General features: G+C 40.0%; 1 protein-coding gene across 12 annotated transcripts in view; it reads right to left on the bottom strand.

Moving 5' to 3' along the window:
• Nucleotides 1-20,423, bottom strand: part of dnm1a (dynamin 1a) — a 51,886-nt gene that overhangs the window by 23,482 nt on the left and 7,981 nt on the right. For 6 of the 12 annotated variants that reach the window (XM_086152151.1, XM_086152150.1, XM_086152145.1 and 3 more), the window contains exons 2-16: nucleotides 19,236-19,309; nucleotides 18,546-18,695; nucleotides 18,228-18,431; nucleotides 17,320-17,418; nucleotides 16,236-16,396; nucleotides 16,017-16,159; nucleotides 15,795-15,930; nucleotides 13,851-13,918; nucleotides 12,540-12,678; nucleotides 7,858-7,944; nucleotides 7,365-7,435; nucleotides 7,222-7,273; nucleotides 5,857-5,868; nucleotides 3,921-3,950; nucleotides 3,552-3,665 (exon numbers count right to left, since the gene is read on the bottom strand). In XM_086152151.1, coding sequence (XP_086008277.1) covers nucleotides 3,552-3,665; nucleotides 3,921-3,950; nucleotides 5,857-5,868; nucleotides 7,222-7,273; nucleotides 7,365-7,435; nucleotides 7,858-7,944; nucleotides 12,540-12,678; nucleotides 13,851-13,918; nucleotides 15,795-15,930; nucleotides 16,017-16,159; nucleotides 16,236-16,396; nucleotides 17,320-17,418; nucleotides 18,228-18,431; nucleotides 18,546-18,695; nucleotides 19,236-19,309 — 1,540 coding nt within the window. Of the gene's footprint in view, nucleotides 1-3,551; nucleotides 3,666-3,920; nucleotides 3,951-5,856; nucleotides 5,869-7,221; nucleotides 7,274-7,364; nucleotides 7,436-7,857; nucleotides 7,945-10,942; nucleotides 11,082-12,539; nucleotides 12,679-13,850; nucleotides 13,919-15,794; nucleotides 15,931-16,016; nucleotides 16,160-16,235; nucleotides 16,397-17,319; nucleotides 17,419-18,227; nucleotides 18,432-18,545; nucleotides 18,696-19,235; nucleotides 19,310-20,423 lie in introns of all 12 variants that reach the window. The other 6 variants (XM_086152156.1, XM_086152154.1, XM_086152157.1 and 3 more) reach the window with 3 other exon arrangements.

Genomic DNA, 20,423 nt, shown 5'->3' on the forward strand with positions numbered 1-20,423 from the left:
ACACACACACACACACACACACACACACACACACACACACACACACACACACACACACACACACGCACGCACGCACACACACGCACACACAGTATGGGGTACAAAGAGCCAAAAAGACTGACCAAAAGGAGACACATCCTGAAATCACTAAAGCCCAGCAGAGTAATACCTTCCACTCTTTGCCTCTGTGACACTGCATACACTTGTAACAAGGGAGTCAAAACTTTACGTGATGTATTTTTAATTTCAAGCTCAGACAAAGTATCAAGATTATTTTCAACGTTTGGGTTTACGGGAACAAAAAAACTGAATAATGCATGTGTTGGAAGTCAGTAGACTCAAAATCATGTGGGTCTTTTTATGTATACTTTTGGGTTTTTTTTCAGGACATTTTTTCCTATGTTCATGTCTGCAGTCTGCCTAAAGCCACACACACACACACACACACACACACACACACACAAACACACTCATACACACACGCATACAAGCATATACACACACAAATTCTCTCTTTCTTATTCTCTCTTTCTTTCTCCCTCTCTCTTCTCCACTTGGGGAAGCTTTAAGCTATAGAAGAAACCTGATTCAAAGAATTGGCACCTCCTTTGGTAATACAGGCCAGAGGGTTTCTACTCACACACACACACACACACACACACACACACACACACACAGACGCACACACTCACACACACACACACACTACCCCCAGACACTAATAATAACTTCCAAGCCAACTGGCGGTGCCAGGATGTTTTGGTTAGTGTGCGTGTGTATTTGTGTGTGTGTGCATGTGTGTGTGTGTGCTCACGCACATGTGCACATCTGTATACTGCCAGATCCCGGCAAGGGTTTTCCCCATGACGAGAGGCAGCCAATAAAAGAGTTCAGCACTGCTTCGCGAGCACATATTTCATGCAAAGTTACATGAAATTGTGTCTGTAGGAAAGAGCATTGAAAGATGCACAAAGAGAGAGAACTCGTCTTCCCAGCAGGGGTTGATGCATCTGCGTACGTGTGTGTGTGTGTGAGCGTGCGTGCGCGCGTGTGCATGTGAGTGTGCCATTAATCCACACATAAAACTTTTTTTTTTTTTAAATCAAATTTGTGTCTGCTGGCGAGTGTCCACCCAGGTGCACACGTGAGTAGGGGCCCCCTTGAGAACTTTGCTCAATGTAAAAATGTTGGAACGCTCAAATAGAAAACATTATGGAACACGTTCCCTTTCTTTTTTTTTTCCTTTTCAATTCCACACGCTCCCTTTTTTCATCACACTTAGGGCCACAGTGCCCTTCAGCCTTGGCGCCCTGCCTTAGGACCAACAGCCTGGCCAGCATGTTGACTTTGGGTCTCCCTGCAAGTCCACAATCAAATAAATATACAGTGCAACGGGGGGAGGGGGGGCGGAGAGACGGGGAGGAGTGTGAAGGAAAGAATGAGGCAGGCTAGCAAGGGGGTGGCGGTCAAGGAAAGGAAAGAGGGAACCAAGGGAGCATTATGAGCGACTGAGGATGTGAAAAGCAAAGAGTGGGCGAAGGGAGGAAGGATATGAAAAAATAAAAAGCCTACATGTACACCTTTTCCTGTAAACCTGTGCACACACACACATTTGCACAAAACTCACATGCACACACACACCACAAGCATAAACCTCTCAACCCTCTCCACTTTCTCTCACTTCACATGGTCCTTGTTACTTCTGCTGCTGCCCAGTTAACAAGAGACACTCCTGCCTCGTCCCGCCTCCTGCCCAACCGTCCCGTCCCACTAGCTCTGTGCCCCGTCTTTGAAATGAAATAAGTTTATTAGAAGCAGCTTAGGCGCGCGCATGTGTGCGTGTGTGTGTGTGCTAGAGTATGTGTGTGTGTGTGTAATTGGGAACAGGGCAGGGCAGGAGGCTCTGGTATGCACACATGTGTGTGCCAGCTTTGGTGTCTGACATGCTGGGGGGTCCTGACTCTTTGGAAAATGGTCGTCTTATTGCAACGCACGCACACACTGTCGCGCGGGAACACACAGACATACGGTATATACGTACACACACACACACACACACACACAAGTTCCAAGTTCAACGGCTGTGGCTAAGACCTGGAGACAGTAAGACTGTGGCTAACTTCTAATAGTCCTGCAAAGCATGATGGGAGCAGTCAGTCCAGTAACAAAGGCACGTTGGGTCAAATCATCTCGATGGCGAGAGGCCGACCACTGAACTTGACCAGCGAGCAAATTTGCTAGCGAGGAAGGGTTGGAGTGCATTCTGGATCAGGATGTGGAAAAACAAATGAAAATTGTGGAACAGGGATGCAAAGGAAATTGATATAATTCTTCTGGTTATATTTTGGAAGGAAAAAATGAAAAAGTGTGTTTGTTGAAATTGTTGAACAGTGACGCAAACACATGAAATGATGTAGAGACGCTCTGCTACCAGATCACCCTGCATTCAGTGGTAGCTTCCTGCCAGCTCAGCACGACGACTGAAATCACCAGGGTTGCTGGAATCATCGCAAAATGTTTTTTCATTTTCCAAACATGCTGTGGGTTTTCATGTTGATGAATACGTTTTTTCCTACTTTCCAGAGGATTGTGAAATCACCAGTGCGAGAGATTTTAACACAGATCCCAAGACAAGGGTCAACCAAAGTGATGAGGAAAATCATATTATCTACAATAAATAAATATTTTTCTATTAACGTGTGCATTGATGAGAGGATAAATCACATGTGCGTATTGTGCCCACCAGAGGGCATTGATGGTTTTTTTGTTGTTTTTTTTTGCGTAACCAATTTTAATGAATCCGAATCTTTAAACCATCATCGTTTTACATTTTTATTATACATATTTTATAAATCCTTACTTAGAATAGTACTAACACATCTCCGTAAGGCTGAAAAATATAAATAGCATCTTAACAAATCAATAGTTATTAAGGGTCCACTGAGAGGGCCGATAAAAGAGTCGAAACCTGTGAAGTGTCAAAATATAATTATATAATTAATATTATATTTATATATTATAATAATATTAAGATATTGTACAGGAATGTCTCAGAAAATCAGAATATTGTGATAAAGTTCTTTATCTTCTGTAATGCAATTAAAAAACAAAAATTACTTTTTATGACATTTTAATATTTTGAAATAGGATTTTTGAGTTTTCTTAAGATGTAAACCGTAATCAGCAATATTAAAATAATAAAAGGTTTGCAATATTTCAGTAGATTTGTAATGAATCCAGAATGTATGACATTTTTCTATTTGTAATTGCATTACAGAAGATAAAGAACTTCATCACAATATTCAAATTTTCTGAGACAGTCTATTATAGATTATTACAAAATGTAATTGTTATTATGTATGAAATAACAATATTTTGCTAATTATTAAATACAATATGTTATTTTATTTAATAGCTTTTATATATACATATATACATACATGTGTGTGTTTTTGTGTATGTGTGTGTATACACAGTTTTGCTGCAATTTCCTGAAATGCCATGCATTCAGCTGATTATGATCCTAATTTCTGAGTGCACATTTGACTCACCTCATCATCCTTGTACCAGGACAGAGACTCGGCAGTGAGGACGAACCAGTACTCCTTGGCACCTCCCTTCATGATGCCGATGTTGTTGATGGTCAGCCAGCCCTTTCTGATCACCTGGGGAAACAGACACACAGACACGTGCAGGGATTACAATTGATTTAAAACAGATGAGGCCACTTCTTCTCACACATTTGCAATGCTTGACCCACGTGTCAGTTTGTACACGCAACACAAGTCTACGGTAAACTGTAACGACAGGCTCACCTACATGACTGAACACACTCCTCACAACTTCTTTTATCTGCTACTTCATTCTCTCCACCACACAAACTATAGACAGTTACAGGATGTGAGCTGGGATTTATTTACCTTGAACCGATCGTTAACTCCTCTCTCTGGCTGAATGAGAATGTGAAGAGAACATTACAAAACCTTGCCAACACAAGGCATTTAGTAAAGGCCAACTACACATCATTGGATAAGTACCAGCACATCTTAGCCGGCTGCTGGGATGGCATCACGGGACAGCAAGCGGGAAGGAAAGGGTGGCTTTAACAGGGACGGTTTGAACCTTTTTCAGACCATGCAGTGGAATAAGAGCCTGATTTTTCATTTGCCACATTTTCAACATTTCTGAGGTAATTAATTCGATGCTTTATTCTGAAAGCTGGGATTCCATTCACCTCAGCCCTTTGGATGTAATTCTGATCAACACACATGAGGTAAAATGAGGTGTTTCCCTGCTTATGTTTGAACATGCATCAACAGCCATGTCTATTTGTAAAGCAACCAATGTAAAAATGCAATAAAAAAAACAATGCAAAATAATAATTAACTGATACATCACGACTGATTTCAAGGTATAAAATGTAATAGTGTCTGACTCAGTAACAAGAATATTTCATCAAGAATATTTAATATAATTCCAAACAAAGAGATCTCAAAATCCAACATAGTCAATGATTTTCCTGTAAACCCATCTATTTAATGTGGCCTATTCCATCTGATCCCAACTGCCCTTCCACTTTTATTTATCATAATTATTATACTTATTTATTTGTACTTTTTGACCACTTTGTCGTTTTTATTGTTTTTACTTTTAGTGTTTCTTTAAAATTGTACTTTGTGTAAATGCATATGTCTGTACGGTGTCCCTGAGTTTTGAGTAAGGCACCTTATTAAATGGATTAGTAAATGGATTATTATTAGTATTATTATTGCTAAATTAGTCATTGTGACCTAATGCAATAATTTCATATCCCAGGATGGGGGAGAGGTAGTGTCGAGCAAATTTAAATGATAATTCATGATTGTTGATTTGTCTATGAGCGATGGCTCCTTCGAGCTTTGGGGCCTTGATATGACAAAAGGGGCGTTTTTATATCCATTTGTTAGCACACTTGCATCATTGCAAATTTTTCATTCGAAATGATGTCATTTTGAACCGGACTCCGACTGAACACACGATCCCTTGTTTGCAAGTGAGCTAGTAGGCTACATCTGGCCTCAAATGGCTTCTCAATATGGATGTCAGGCTTGTTAAATGGATGGAGAACAGAAGCTGTGGGGTCTTTAAGTGCCAGCTCCATCTCTCCCTAAACAGGAAGCAGGGATCGCCACTATGTTTACAATGCGCTGCCTGACCTTTGACCCAAGCCTGGGTGGTTGTTACAACAACTGTCAACCGCGAAGGTGACGTGTTCATTTTCTTTCCCCTCCACTGCTTTGGTTGACAGTGGATGGAGATGGGAAATCAAGAGAGAAAATCTCTGAATTTTTCAAAAGTCTCTCTCTCTCTCTCTCTTTCTCTCTCTCTCACACACACACACACACACACACAAACACTTTCTTTGACTTCCAACCCCTTTCTTTAAGATGCGGTTCTTTAACTTTGCTGGGGGGGATTTTCTGACTAGACTAAAGACTAAAAGTTGAAAGCATCATTTAAACTGGTTTTTAATACAGTCTATATTGTTGAGCGTGTTTGTCCATGCTGAAAAAAGAGGAAAGGAAAGCAGCCAAGCATCCCCCGCCACAGCCACTTAGTATATGAATCAATAGTACAGTCATTTTCATACACATATTCATACACACATACACACACGCACACACACACACACGCACACACACACACACGCACACACACGCACACGCACACACACACACAGTAAAATATACATAAGACCCTCTGCTTAGACATGCACATGGTCACACACACACACACACACACACACACACACACACACACACACACACACACACACACACACACACACATACACACACACATACAGATACTACTCACCATGATCTCATCCTTTAAGAGCCACAGAGCAGAAAGACAGAGGAGACACAGCATAAATTATTATTACTTTGGAGAAATAAGACCGACAAAGGAGGGGGGAACAAAAGAAATGATCAATGAAATACAAATAGTTCGGGTTTAGTGAAAAAAAAAAAACTGGATGTGTTTAAAAGGTCAAGTTGTGCAAAAGTTGAACTTTATATAACATTCATAATCAAATAATCAATTTCTCTGATGGTTTTATCTTTTTTTGATCCCGCTCTTCTTACTTTTTTGTCTGCCGCTTCGCAGATATGTGTAACGGAAACGTCTGCCATAACGGCTGCCATATGGGACTTTATTTCACTGATATATATGTAAAAAAAAAATCAATGACAATCTATCATGATGACTCCACATAGAAATAGAAATAGAAACAGAAAATTACAATCTATTTATTATTAAAATGACAGATTTCAGGGGTTGTGAAACCTTGGCATTAAATTTTTTGTCCATGCGGGGGACGCTGGGAATGATCATCCATCCAGTCTGCGTTGACAACCATGATTTGAAGTAAAGGAGAAGGCGTTCGGTGATGTGAGAACTGTTGTCCATTACAATGCGTAACATAACAGAAACAGCATTGTGCAGCACATGGACCGTTGGCCAAGGTAACAAGATAGCATATAACTGAGATGCATTAACAATGAGCGTAACAGAGCATCGAGTGCTCCCAGAATAAAGACTTGATGAAAGACTGTATGAGGTTCAGATGTTAAATTGATGGCTAGCAGACTTGGACTCAGTTCCCCGCAGGCAGCAGCTCGGCCTCCCACCTACAAACTGCTTGGAGTGGATGAAGATTGTGACTCCGGGTGAATATTCATTCTGAGATCAGTTTAACGTCCGTCTTTGGTAATTTGTTGGCTTCATTATATTCCAAACTTGTCCGTCTTAACATTCGCAGAGAGTTTAATGATGATATGTTGTATGTTGGAATTTGCCTGCTTATATATGAAAAGGTTCCTGTTTTCAGTTTTACAAAATGAGCTTAGCCTCCTTGGCAGACTCTCAACTGGAAATTCTTGTATCGCTGTTGATATATGTTTTGAATGCATGTAGCTGACTAAAATGAGCCGTTGTATTTATTTGTATTATGTCCATACTAAGCTACCATATATTGATGATAGATACTTTTTATCCTTGAATTAAAGAAAATCTGAAGTCCTTCAAATGTTAACGTTGGGTTTTGTTTCAAAAGTTATGGTGCACTTAACTGTTGAATATCCAATGAAAATGAAATCGAGTTCAGTGCCGCTCACAACAGAGGTGAACATCCTTATAGTGTAAAAACAGAACACATTGGTATGAAAGTGATTAAAACACCTGATTTCCAGGAGCCTTTTTCTTATTCATCTGGTTGATCCTCTGCTGAGCGCTGCACGCAAACACAAACAGGAGACTCAAAAATCACCATCAGTGACCAAATAAACTGAAAAGTCCAGGTGTCGGGTCGGGCGAAAACTGACTTGGCAAATCCAATGAAGTCCTCATGGTTGGTGTTCATGTAGGACAACTCGATGTCTATCAGAAGCAACACCTAAAGCAGTGAGAGAGACAGAGAACAAGAGAGAGTTGGATGGAGATTAAAAGCATAGCGTGGATTATTTCTGCAGTTTCTGTGAGAAACCTGATTTTTAAGTGCTTTAATTTCAGTCATCCTACTCAAATGTTTGGATCTATTTGATATTTCCCTTTCTGGTGGATGGATGAATTGGGCTGAATGTTAATAACAATAACAATGATGATATACAATAATAATATGATAATAATTGTAACTTTCTTTTTACATTTCTTTTACAAAAACCCTTAGAAAAGTGGTGAATGGTTGCATTAATTTTGAGTTTCAATGCAGACTTGAGTGTTTGCAAGTGTGTGTATGTGTGTGTGTGTGTGTGTGTGTGTGTGTGTGTGTGTGTGTGTGTGTGTGTGTGTGTGTGTGTGTGTGTGTGTGTGTGTTACCTGGTCCTTAGTGCGGTTTTCCCTGTCCCTGATGTGCTGAGTGACGATTCTCTCCATCTCCTCTCTCAGCATAGGATACTGAGCCAGCTGCGAACATAGAGAGAAGCCGGTAGGTAGCAAAAGGACAAAGTCACTTGCCATCATACACACAGACACACTCACGCACTGCGTCACAAAAACACAACACTACTTTTCTCACAAAAAACACGCCATGTAGTTCCACCAGTACAAGGAATATAGAATCAGATATATCATTTTTTGAGCAGTTTATCCCAGACTTGACTCTCATCGCTGCGCACCAATGAGAAGATTTTATGGCCAAAATTATGTATTTGCTGCCAATAAGTAACAAATGCAGGCAAAGAGTGCAAAGTCTGTGATTTTGCCCACACAAACACAGTATAAACAATGTTCCTGGCAGAAAGAGCTCCTTTTTCCCAGCACACAGTGGGGCTTTTTTTTTCCATGAGCTCATTGCAGACCCACGAACACAGAAATTGGTGAGCCTCCAATGTGACATATTTGGAGGACTGTAAGGAAAGAAGAAAAAATCAAAAGCAAAAAAAAAAAAAAAATCACGGCACAAGAACAAAAAATACATGCTATGTTCTTGCAAGTTACAATGCATCTTTCATCAGATGGTGAGAGGAATATCCAGAGAGCACTTTTTCAGCTCCCCGCATTGATTTAGTGCTTACTTGTATTGGTGTGATTACAAAGCACACAACATCTATCTAGATGAGCCCATGCTTTAAATCACTGGAACCTGGGATACAATAAAGGCTAGGGTTTGTTTTTTGTTTTTTTTCAGAATGAAAGCATTATACAAGCGTTTTGTCTCGTGGCCCCCCACTGAAAAATCTGAACGCTCACAATTCCCTTAACATTTCTGTGTGAGGCCGGCTGTGGCTTGTCGGCAGTTCAATTCTTCCTGTCCGTGTGCCAAAGTGTCTTTAGGCAAGACACTGAAGCACATGGTATGAAAGTGCCATGTGAATTAAGACTATAATATTTGTATTGTAACTCCCTTACAATACAGTTACAGTTAAATCAGTTTACCATCTAATTGTACAGCATAAGCCGGTTGTTCAATGATTTGTTACTTAAACTGTAATTTACTTGAGATATCTTTCATACAGTATAAGTGATGTGTCAGTCACTCAGAATTAGCCCTCCACAGATATTGCTATTTTCAGTATCTGCATAAATGTTGGCTGATATATTCGGTGGTATTTATATTTATGCAGCAGTTTGCGTTAAAAGTGTTGTACAAGTGAGAGGGCTTGAATACAATATAGAAGATAAAGATAAGAAAATGTATAAAATATAACAGATCAATTTTTTGGATCAGTAATTTATCTGCTCAATATTAGTTTTAATTCCTGGGCTTCTGGCAGGTCTCTGGCATTTAACTTTTGATATTTTTAGTACGTAGACAATTTTAGTACCTAGTAGCTATTGTTTCGCGTGCTTGGTGAGATTTTTAAAACTTAAACCTCTAACATGTAGATAAAATCTCATTTGCCGCATGACTTAACTGGGAAATTTCATTGAGATGTCACCCCCCCCCTCCGATGAATTTAAAATGCTTAAATCTCACTTTGAAACGTGGATTGAAAAAAAAAAAGAAAAAGATGGCAGATGAAATTAACATGTTTGCATTGCCAGTGGAAACACTGATATCCTGATATCCAAGTGTTTTTTATGGCTCTCAGACTTTGTGACATCACAACTTAATTTAGTAAAAGGAGAAGAAAAAAAAGGCATTTAAGAAATAAAATTTATAAACAACAGATGATTTTGACATGTCTGCAACTAAGGGGAACATGATTCTTTCCAACAGGAAGATGCATTGCAACTTCGAGAGAGGAAAATGCTTTTAAAAAAATCTGACAAAGTGTGTCTCACAAGAGTGGACAGTGGAGTTTTTTTTTTTTCTTATTTCTTTCTTTTTGCTAACAGGGGTGCATGCAGAGATGCTCGGTGTTATTCACACTGACATGCAATGCAGTGGAGCGGAGGGAGAGACAGGAGGGTGGAGGGAAGACTTCAAAATGACCCCTTTGTGGATTGTCCCAAACACTGTATTCAATATACAGTCTCTGCAAGTAGATTTAGGATATAGAATATCATCATATACCAATAAAGAAAGGAGGAGAAATCCCAAAGGAGGTCACAATATCATTTGCTAGTTTGCTTTGCGAGGAAGCAGCTGATTTGGAGGGTTAGAGGATATCAGGGTGGAGAAGACAAAATAGAGATTAAGAATTGAAAAAAAAATAAGGTAGAAGTAACAAAAAAAAATGCTCATCTTGTGTAAATTAGTCAGTGAGTGCAATTAAACAATCGGGTATTCTGTTAAAATTAAAATCATATGGACAAAGACAGAAACAATGTGACTTTGACCCAGGATTTAAATCAAAAAATTTAAAATAGATTATCTAACATGCAGATTCAGAGGCAACTGTTTATTGCATGGGCCAATCATGGGCCAAAATGAAATGAAAAAAAATAAAATTAAGTGAATAGGACATAGAATTCTTAAATCACTGGTAAAGATAGACCGATATCTGTCGGCTGAAGCGTTAATAAATGTCTCACTTATTTATGTTTAGCCGCTTGATACACCTGTTTCTCCATTGTATATTATCCACTGTATTGATGTAAACATTAACAGGGCTCCTCGGTCCGGTGAAAATATAAAGAAGATTGAACATATGTGAACAAAATCATAGATCATAGATGAATGGATACTTCTTCTAGTGGGTTAATCCCTGTCTGTCTTGCCTACAGGAATAAAAAAAGATGCTCCAATCTACACCTCTCTGATGAATTTTGCACCACCATGTTCTCATGCTCTTGAGAGGAGCCATATAAATATAGCTATTTACATATTTCCAATGCAGTGACTTACAAAGACATACGATTTAGGGGAGGATCTGTGTAATATTCCCTATGAGCAACTTTTTACAGTACAAGTCTGTTAAAATATCAAGGGAAAATAATTGTCCAGCCATCGGTCTACCCCTACCAGAGCAATTAATAAGGAAGATAAAAGTTGCCCCTTATTGTTTATATATTTTACCTTTTGACTACACTTTTGAATGGTGAAGGTGAGTTCGCTCACTACCATATCTATACACTTCAGTGTGGGCTCCTTCAGCTTTTGGATCTGCTTTTTCACTATAGCCTCAAAGGCCAGGTCAGGGGTGAACAGACCCGTCCTGCAGGAATAGGTAGGTGTCAAGGGAGACAGGAGTTAAAAAAAATAAATGAAAAATAAACAAAAGAAAGAAAGAAAGACAAGAAGTGGAGTAAGAGTGAAAGAGAAGCAATAAATGAATATCTATAAGGGCGGATAAAGGGGGAAAAAACGTGAAAGAAAAGCGGATACATGAAAAGAAAGGATGGTGAGGTCGAGGGCCGAAAACAAAGAGAGTAAAATATTTCAGGTGAAAAGACAAGGAGAGGTGTTCGGGGGTCATTTTTAGGATAAATAGCACAGAAGGAAGAAAATGCAAGTGAGACATTAGGTTTCCTCAAAGCCATCCTTATACAGCGCAGCGCTAGGATTCTCTCTCTCTCGATCACCAGAGAGCAAGACAGGAAGAGAAGACAAGGAGAAAGTAAACAAAATAGAGAGAGGTCCTGGCCTGACAACTCCACCAGCCAAAAGAACTCCAAGCAATGCACAATAAGACCGCAGCTGTGCACCCTGATGTCCAGCCAAGACACCCTGATCCCCCCTGGCGTGAATGCATGCCTCCTCAGACTTCCAGCAGGAGCCTATTCAGAACATTTTCTAACCCCAAGGCCTCCGGGGACCTCCGAAAATCAACCGCTGTTAAAAATGATTTGGTCACAGCGGATCAATTTGGATAAAGGCTAGTGCTCCGTCACTTGTCTGCACACAAAAGACTCTGTAGCTGCAATTGCGGCCACAGAGGCAAGCGGAGAAATGCAGTGGCTCCTGGTGGCTCCTGATGGCTGCTGGTCCACGGCTGCGGTCTCTAACGCAAGACGTCTGGATGCTGAAGTCACCCAACATGGCTGCCTATTTAATGGTTCCCAAACAATAATTTGTTTTTGTGCACAAAAGGGGATGAGATGTTCCTCAGGAGAATTAATTCATACTGTAATGTAATAAAAGCAGTATTTTAAAAAAAATCATAATAAATGAATATGATGAAGAAGCAGTTGATTTAGGAAAAAAAAATGGATGGTGGAAGAGGATCCTAAAGTCCTCATAAATATGATAAAAGCAATTTATGCAGTGTAAACTTGTTGGTACGTGGTACATTAAATGAACCAAAAATATCTATGTTCGTCTATTGCGACCGAAAAGATGGCAAATTTGCAACGGGATTCAGGTCTACTACCAGACGCACAGTCTCTGAGGTTAAACCATTTTTGACTCCCATAGGCAACTATGTACGGATAACCACTCAGCTTCCACACTGTTTCCTTCAGCACAGCTTTCGACAACAGCCAGCCTGTCTAGCCAAACCCATTCAAAGTAGGCAGGCAGGCAGGAATGCCACAGCCCACTCCAGTCCGGCTGTCCAAGAACAACGAGGGCTGGGGTGAGCCAGGTGGTTACAGGAGGAGGGCGTGAACAGCAGTGGGACTTTGCAGTTACAGCTAGAAGGGCTATCCACCGTTTACTTGATTTTTTTTTTTACCTTTTTTGTACACTGCCTAACAGTATTGACTAGCTCAGAAATGACCATGTCCACACATTTGGTGCAAGGCTCTTTAATCTTCCCAATCTGCCTTTTCACAATGGTCTCAAAGGCCATGTCCGGAGTGAAGAGGCCAGTTCTGCTCGTCAGAGAGAGAAACGGGCGCGGGGCCGAAACAGAGGACGGCAGTGGAGAGAAAGAAATAGGGAGGGAGGAAGGATGGGTAGAGAGAAAAGTGTTAATTGTAAAGAAACAACCCTGCATGTTGGGAGCTTTTCCCCAAAGACAAACATAAACGGATGTGGAGAGGAGGGAATAGAAATGGGGAAAAGATGTTATACATAGCAGTATGTCCAAGGAAATATTGTGGCAGACACGAAGAGGCGTGGCCTCTCACCCCACAGGACTGGAGGTCGGGGCGTGGTTTAGGTCCTGGGCATTTTGGTCTACAGTAGTTCCTTGTTAGATTTCAGGAATAAAGTTTGAGCTTGTCATCGCCTCCACCATCTCTCCTCAGCGCACCACATTGGTGACCCCAACGTGATCCGATGCCGTGCGATGAGAAAAGATGGTGGAGCCGTGGACGAGTTCAAACTTTATTCCTGAAACACAGAACAAAGCTAACAATGAACTTCTGTAGCGCAAAATGCCCAGCCCTTAGTGTCCACCACAATGTCAATATAATATTAAGTTATCCGTCCTGAAACTGAAACCTTCGGTTTTACTCAGCAGATATCCGTCAGTGTCAGAGATAATGTGTTTAACCTCTTCATAATAATTCTCAAGTTGCTTATTATTTAAAAAAAAGTAACCTGGTAAACTGTATAAGAATGATAATGATAATAATAGAAATAATAATATTAATATAATGATGATTGTAATCATCAATAATAATAATAACAATAATATTAATATAATGATGATTGTACTCACCAATAATAACAATAATAATAATAATAATAATAATAATAATAATAATCAACATTATGTTATCATTGTTGATTCTCTATCCAGTTTTACACAAACATGCATACATAAAAACTCAAAGTGATGACAGACAGAGGGCGGCACACCAGCATAGATGGACGTGAGGGAATGAAAGACAGTCATGCAGCCCGCAGTCACCTCTGATCGCAAACCTCCTCTACCGAACTGTAATCTTATCAGTATGCAACAGGACACTCAGCCTGAGACAAGCCATCTTAATTAGAGAGTAAAGAACAGATAGATGCTGCAGAGGTGACTGAGACACAGAGGACAGTGACGTAGTAAGTGAGAAGATGGGAGGAAGGGGGTGAAAAACGGACGTGCCTGATGCCATGAATGTTCTTAATGGCATAGCTGATCTCCTTGCGGAGCTCCTTCTCGTCGAACTCCATCTGGATAAACAAGAAGAGACAACAAGGTGAACGATGAGCGTGAAGTTTCACTCACATGTCTACTATGTGACCTTTTTTTTCGATTTATTCTTTGTTTTCTTCACTCGAGGAGGAGAGTAACAAAACAAATAGTTGTCCAACTGGAACCTCATACTGCCCTTATTTTCAATGCTTTACCGTCATTTTAAAATATGTTTAGCTCTGGATTTTAAATCTGTTTTTTTTTTTTAAATAATTTTATTTGTAATTTGTTTATTTTGTCAAGAAACAGGCTGCTTTCCTCGGAAAACAATGTGTCAACACTCTGCCTCGGACCTTATGTATTCTTCATATCAATTTAAATATACAGCTAAACACATTATGTATTCTCTAAATTATATAAATTATGTAATGTTTTAGTGAATGACAGTAAGCAACCTCTAACTGTAACTCCTTATAACAAGTAAACTTATGTTACAAGTGACAACGTAAATGAGCACTGCAGTTGAAACAATCTTAAGCTTTTAATGAAGAAACACACTTCATATTTAATATTAATATCAAATATTAATATTCATTAATAGTCTTTGCTGCTCACAGTTGCGCCTTTTCTCCCGGGCTCCTGCACTGTCAATAGATTTTGAGCGGATCCGCTCGTCCGAAACAATCTGTTTTCAATCTATTTCTCAAAGAATCAATCTCAATTCTTTTTTTTCCCCGCACCACTACATACTTTTGTTGATGAACTGCCGTCTAATGTATCTGGCAGACAGTGGGGCTTTCTGTGTTTTGACTCCGGCTTCTGGTTGGGAAGCAACCTGCTCTGTCTTCTCGGGGGAAAACGTGCCTGGGTTACAGCCGGTAAGTTTAGGAGGTGGAAGACCACAGGAGGATGGAGGAGATGAATGGATGAAACTATGGAAAAGAAGGGGGAAGGGTGAGGGGCGGTCTGAGAGGAGGAGGGCGAAGGAGGGCGAAGTAAAAGGGATTAGAGGGAGCCGTAGGACAAGGAAAGTGGATGCAGGAAGGGCATAACTGAGGAGAAATGATGTAAAAGATGTACTTAGAGGACACTGGGGGATGGTGTGTGACCTGGACGGATATGTTGACAGAAAAAAAAACAAGGAGGATGTGACCGTACAAGCAAGAATATGAGAGAGGCAGTAATTAATCTAGTACAAGGGGAGCAAAGAAAGTTGGAGTCCACAGGGAGGCCTCCTCCCTTGAGGCTGGGAAACAGCACTGATGAAATGCAAATGGATGTAGAGAGACTTTCCTGTGGTCAAAAGACTCCCCTCCTGTCTTTACTTGGATTGCTAATAATATTTAAATATCTAAAAATGGCCAGATCTATGTTGTATATTGTGTTTTTTTTTGTACTTTTAATTCTGGACCCTTTTTATGAAATCTCACAATACAGAAGAGACATGAATTGTAGTTTTGCAATGCTCATTACAATGCGCAACCATGAGAACAGAGTAATTTCTCTGGATATATTGAGAGAAACGGACAAATCCACAATGTTTTAAGGTCTAACGCTGCATGGAGATCATAATGGAGATAACACGACAGAACCAGCATGGCTTCAGGCCCGCGTTTTTTCAGCCACAGCATACATTACTATGAATAGACCAAAAAATATGGATAGAAGTTGAAATCTTTTGCACTTTGAATATACCTGTATTACGATTGAAATTAGATTCTATGCCAGTTGTTTTTGTCATATGAAAACATGACAGTAACCAAGTCAATGTTAAATATGCATTTGTTGGAGTAGCTTTTTTGGGTGTTGTTAAGTTGATTTTGTTATTTGACTTAAAATGCAGAAGTGTCATCTATAATACTGATTTAGGAATCTTTTGCACAATCGAGGTCACACTATCCAGCAAAGACGCACCTTGACCAGTTCAAAGGGGAAGCGTTCATGGAAGATGCGGTTGATCCTTGCGCCCCCTGACAGCTCGGCCGTATCAATCTGGTCTCCAGAGCCCTCTATGCATTTCTCGAAGTCCACGGAGAACTGCTGCACCATTCTGCACAGGAACAAATTCAAAACAACAGTTTTCTATATATGTAATAACGCATATGCATAATTTGAAAAGCTCCTTCATCTACTCACTGAAGCAGCGCCTTGGTCTTGCGAGACGGATCGTCGGGTCTAAAGTTCTTGTACTCTTCGACCTCCTTCTCTATGGAGAGAAGCTGGCTCTGCAGCTTGGCCCGCAGATTCGGCAGGGTGTCACGGATGTGATTGGTCAGTTGCTGTGCAGTTCAGAGGTCAAGTTAAAAACATTGAAAAAATATTGAAAAGTTGATTCTCTTTTGCTCCTATTCACACCTGATTGAGGATTTTCTGCAGGTACGGCGTGCCCATCCGGTCAGCTAGATGTCTGTACCCGGGGTGAGAGAGAAAGAACTTTCTCTCTGCAGCCATAGCAGCATTGATGTCCTTCCTTCCATCTATGTCTTTCTGACTCCTGTTCACCACACCGATGTAACCTGGACATGATGAATTAGAGACGGATTAACAGCAGCAATGTCATTTAAACAGTCCGACTGTTTTTCTAATTCTTGAAATTCTATAAAGAAGGCTGGAAAAGATTTAAGGCTTGTGGTCACACTGGTAATGTGACTGGAGTGTACTACAGTCTTCTATTAGAGAAGTCTGGGATTTCGCAGGACTTTTTATTTTCTACATATGAACTGAGTTTGAGCAGCCAAACCCAGTCTCGGTCGCCTCTCCAAGACCTAAACCACTTAAAATGTGTTCCATAAGTCTTTGCATAGTTTAAAATACACGGGATTAAAGAAAATAATCTAGTATGAATGGTGGAAAGAAGGGAAAAAGAAGAAGCAGAAATGCATGTGAATGTCTGTATGTCGCTGTCAAAAGTTTTTAAGTCAGAAAAGGGAAACAACCAAGAGAGTTCAGGTCAAGCAGATCCCATTTCACCTCCAGTTAAGCTTTCTCATGCATTACTCAGTTAGAAGGTTTTTCATGCTCCATAACTAGAGCAACTGTGAGAGCCAGCAGGCTTGTAAATGTGAACTATTAGACAGCATTAGCCAGGCAGACGCGGAGAAAAGGAGAAGGAAAACCATAAGAAATAAAGGACATGGAAAATGTTCAAAAACAGATGCCTGGGTCCTAACCAAGTGCAAACGGAAAAGAAAACCACTACATCAGCACATTGTAATAAAGGGCAGCCTTCAAGTATATGCAAGCTCTGCTCCAAAATACTTTTTCTCTACCTCTCTGTCTCTCCCTGGATTTACCACTCAGTATTGTTTTCTTACACCATGTTCCCTTCATGCCTTCCTCTCTGTTCCCTCCGTCTGTGTACGACTCCTTTGCAACCACAAGAGGGAAACAGCGTGTCACTGCAGGGGCCCTGAAGTTTTGGCTCAACGCGCCAACTCACCCCTCCTGAGCGGAAGCAGCTTATTCTCCAGGATGTCCTTTGCATCTGTCCCCTCGTCCATCAGGTCCAGCTTGGTGATCACGCCGATGGTCCTCATTCCTAAAAGCATACATGCGCATATTTATTCATGTTTCAAAGTTTAGTTTAGTGTCATGTGTACGGTCTGGAAATGTGTTTCCCTGTACAATGAAATTCTTATTTTGCTGTCCGCAGTGAATCCGGATAGGAAGTAATAAATAAATAGGAAACAGACTGTTACGGCCACATGTAAACAGTGCACAAAAATGCAAACACTAATGGATGTGCAAGCTGAAAGAAAAAGTGCAAACGTTAATGTAAACAGTTTTGTTGACACAATGTGCATGTTGCGATTGACAGTGTGTAAACTCTCAAAGCACAGATGCAGCTTTTATGTGGACAGTTAAATAAACAGTTAAGTTACAATAACGATTTAAAAAAACTTTTTTTCTAGCAGTCTATTCTTCAGAATTTGATATTCACAATTTTCCTATCTAACACAAATGAGAAAGCCTTGAGGTGTGAGACATTAGTTCACCTAATTATAATTGGATTTTAATGCCTTATCATTAGCTCTCACTCTAAACAGAAAAGAGAATGCATTATTATCAGAATTTTGCATTACACCTTTTCATCTGATGCATTTACGTGTTGACAAGAGTTTAAAGTTGTAGCTGGATAAAGTAGTCAGATTTATACAATCCATTTGTATTTCATTAATTATAGGTAAAAATTTCAAAATGTATAGGTAACATCTATTAAACATCTTTAGAAAGATTATGCAGTACTCCTCTTTGATATGTGGAAAAGCACATTGTATATCTAAACATACATAGTACAGCACAAGTGAAGTTCTGGTTTCAGCAAACTTTTTCTGCGCATGCGCTCACCCTGAGGGTCGACCTCTTTGGCAATCTTTAAAGCATCGGAGTTGGCAAGATCAGAATTGGCCGGGGAGACTGCCAGTAACAGGCAGTTCTCCTTGGTGACAAACTGCATCAGCATATCTTTGATCTGGGACTCGATATCTGCCGGCTGGTCGCCCACGGGCACCTTGGTCATTCCCGGCAGGTCCACCAGAGTCAGGTTGAGTACTATGAGGAATTAAAGATATGTTAAGATATGTTTTAGCTGCGCTAAAACTTCACTTACACGCTTTGATTGCCAGTGCAGCGCAAGGACATGGATGGAGAGTTGCGTTTCCTCACCATGTGGGGAGTAAACCCGCAAGTTGATGGGCACGGGGGAGATACCCTTGTTGGCACCGGTGATGCGGTCGGTTTCCGCCTCGATCTCCTGCCTGACCTCGTCAAAATCTGTGAACTTTTTGCCTTTACAGTGGAGAAACTCTGCAAACTCTGGAAAGCGGAGGACGATAAGGAATATACAAAGAAAGAAACAAAATGAAGGAAATAAGAAGAGCAAAAAATGCAAAAGGAAACTGTATTATTATGATCCTCATTTTCAATTTGTGTGTAAGTATCACATTTACACCAACATCAACAAATTAAGACATTTAAACACAATGAGACATCAAGACATATATAAATAACAAATAATAGAATAATAGAATGAATGAGGTCATCCAAGGATAATTATTTATCATGAGGCATTTGTCTGTCAGATTGAGTTTGAAAATACTTAGAATATGAATTTACAAGACTGGTTTATAGCTGTACAAACACTCTGTAGCCATGACAGTTTGAACTACAAGATGTGCAACTATGGCAACACGATAGTGTTGTCAGGAAACAACTGGAATGGAAAAGAAGTTGAGGGACAGTTTTCCTTTGTGAGGGAGACATATTTAACCTCTGAGGAGGGTCGACATCCGTGGGAGCTGAAAACTGTGCCCCCTTTCTTTTATGTCTTTGTGTGTTTCTCCTTTGTCTGTTTACCTGTGGAAGAGTTCATCAGCTGCAAAACCAAAGGTCGGCGGGTAACGATGCCAGAACCACGCGGAAGGAAATCCCTGTATGACAAACAACAAGCAGGACTAAATGCAAGCACAACTGTGTTGCAAGAAATATGTCAGATTAATACCAAGAGTAGTTTGTCAATAACAGATATAACACGATTTGTTTCTCATGAAAAGAGAAATCCATATATATATATATATACACACACACACACACACACACACACACACACACACATATATATGTGTGTGTATATACATACATACATACATACATACATATATATATATAGGTTCTGATATATATGTGTGTGTGTGTGTGTGTGTGTGTGTGTGTGTGTGTGTGTGTGCGTGTGTGTGTGTGTATATATATATATATATATATATATATATATTGTAAATGGTCGAACCGGGGTTTAAATGTCTTATAATGAAAATGAGTACTGTTACACTGCCTCTACAAGGGGCCAAAAATCTTTGCCAAAAAATAGGTTTTAGGAAATTTCTTTATATGATTCCTTTTTACAAACCTTTCTTTTAATTTTCTCATCTTTATATAGGCAAATGGCAATCAAAATAGTGTGAGTGTGTGTGTGTTTGGGGTGGGGGGTACAGCAGATTGGGTTTTCTGCAGCTTTTCATCTACAGTGTAAAAAAGGCATTTAAATGCAACACAGAGAACTCCCTCTATGTGGATTTGGAGAATCACTCAGTTCTCAAACATTGACAGGATAAGAAATACAGGAGGCCGCTGTTTGAACCCGCAGCAAAGTCTAGAGAAACATGTCATGAGCTGAGATGTAACTGGGGATACGGTTGTCTTTTAGCTATTAGTGTGATTTAGCTTTTGGACATAATCTATTACACAGCACAATACAAGCTGCTGAACATCTGTTATTTTCAATTATGAATATGTACGCTCACCCTTTAATTTCCTGGAAGGCATTGGTTACTGTGCAGTCTCCTGCAATGGTGTAGATACATTTTGCTAATCTTCTACTTTGTGCATTGCAATGCAGGATATGTCAGCACACAAGGATATAATGCACTTTTGATTTGTGATTGTCAAGGCACCCTGCCTTCTGACTTTATGCTAGACTGGATACGTGGGCAAAGCAATATATATATCATTTATCTGAAAAATTGTCTGACAGTAATACTGTTTTGT

The sequence above is a fragment of the Fistularia commersonii genome, chromosome 9, assembly GCF_037954325.1.
Source record: "Fistularia commersonii isolate RoL2024-O1a breed Wild chromosome 9, RoL_Fcom_v1.0, whole genome shotgun sequence".
In the NCBI taxonomy this organism is placed as follows: domain Eukaryota; kingdom Metazoa; phylum Chordata; class Actinopteri; order Syngnathiformes; family Fistulariidae; genus Fistularia; species Fistularia commersonii.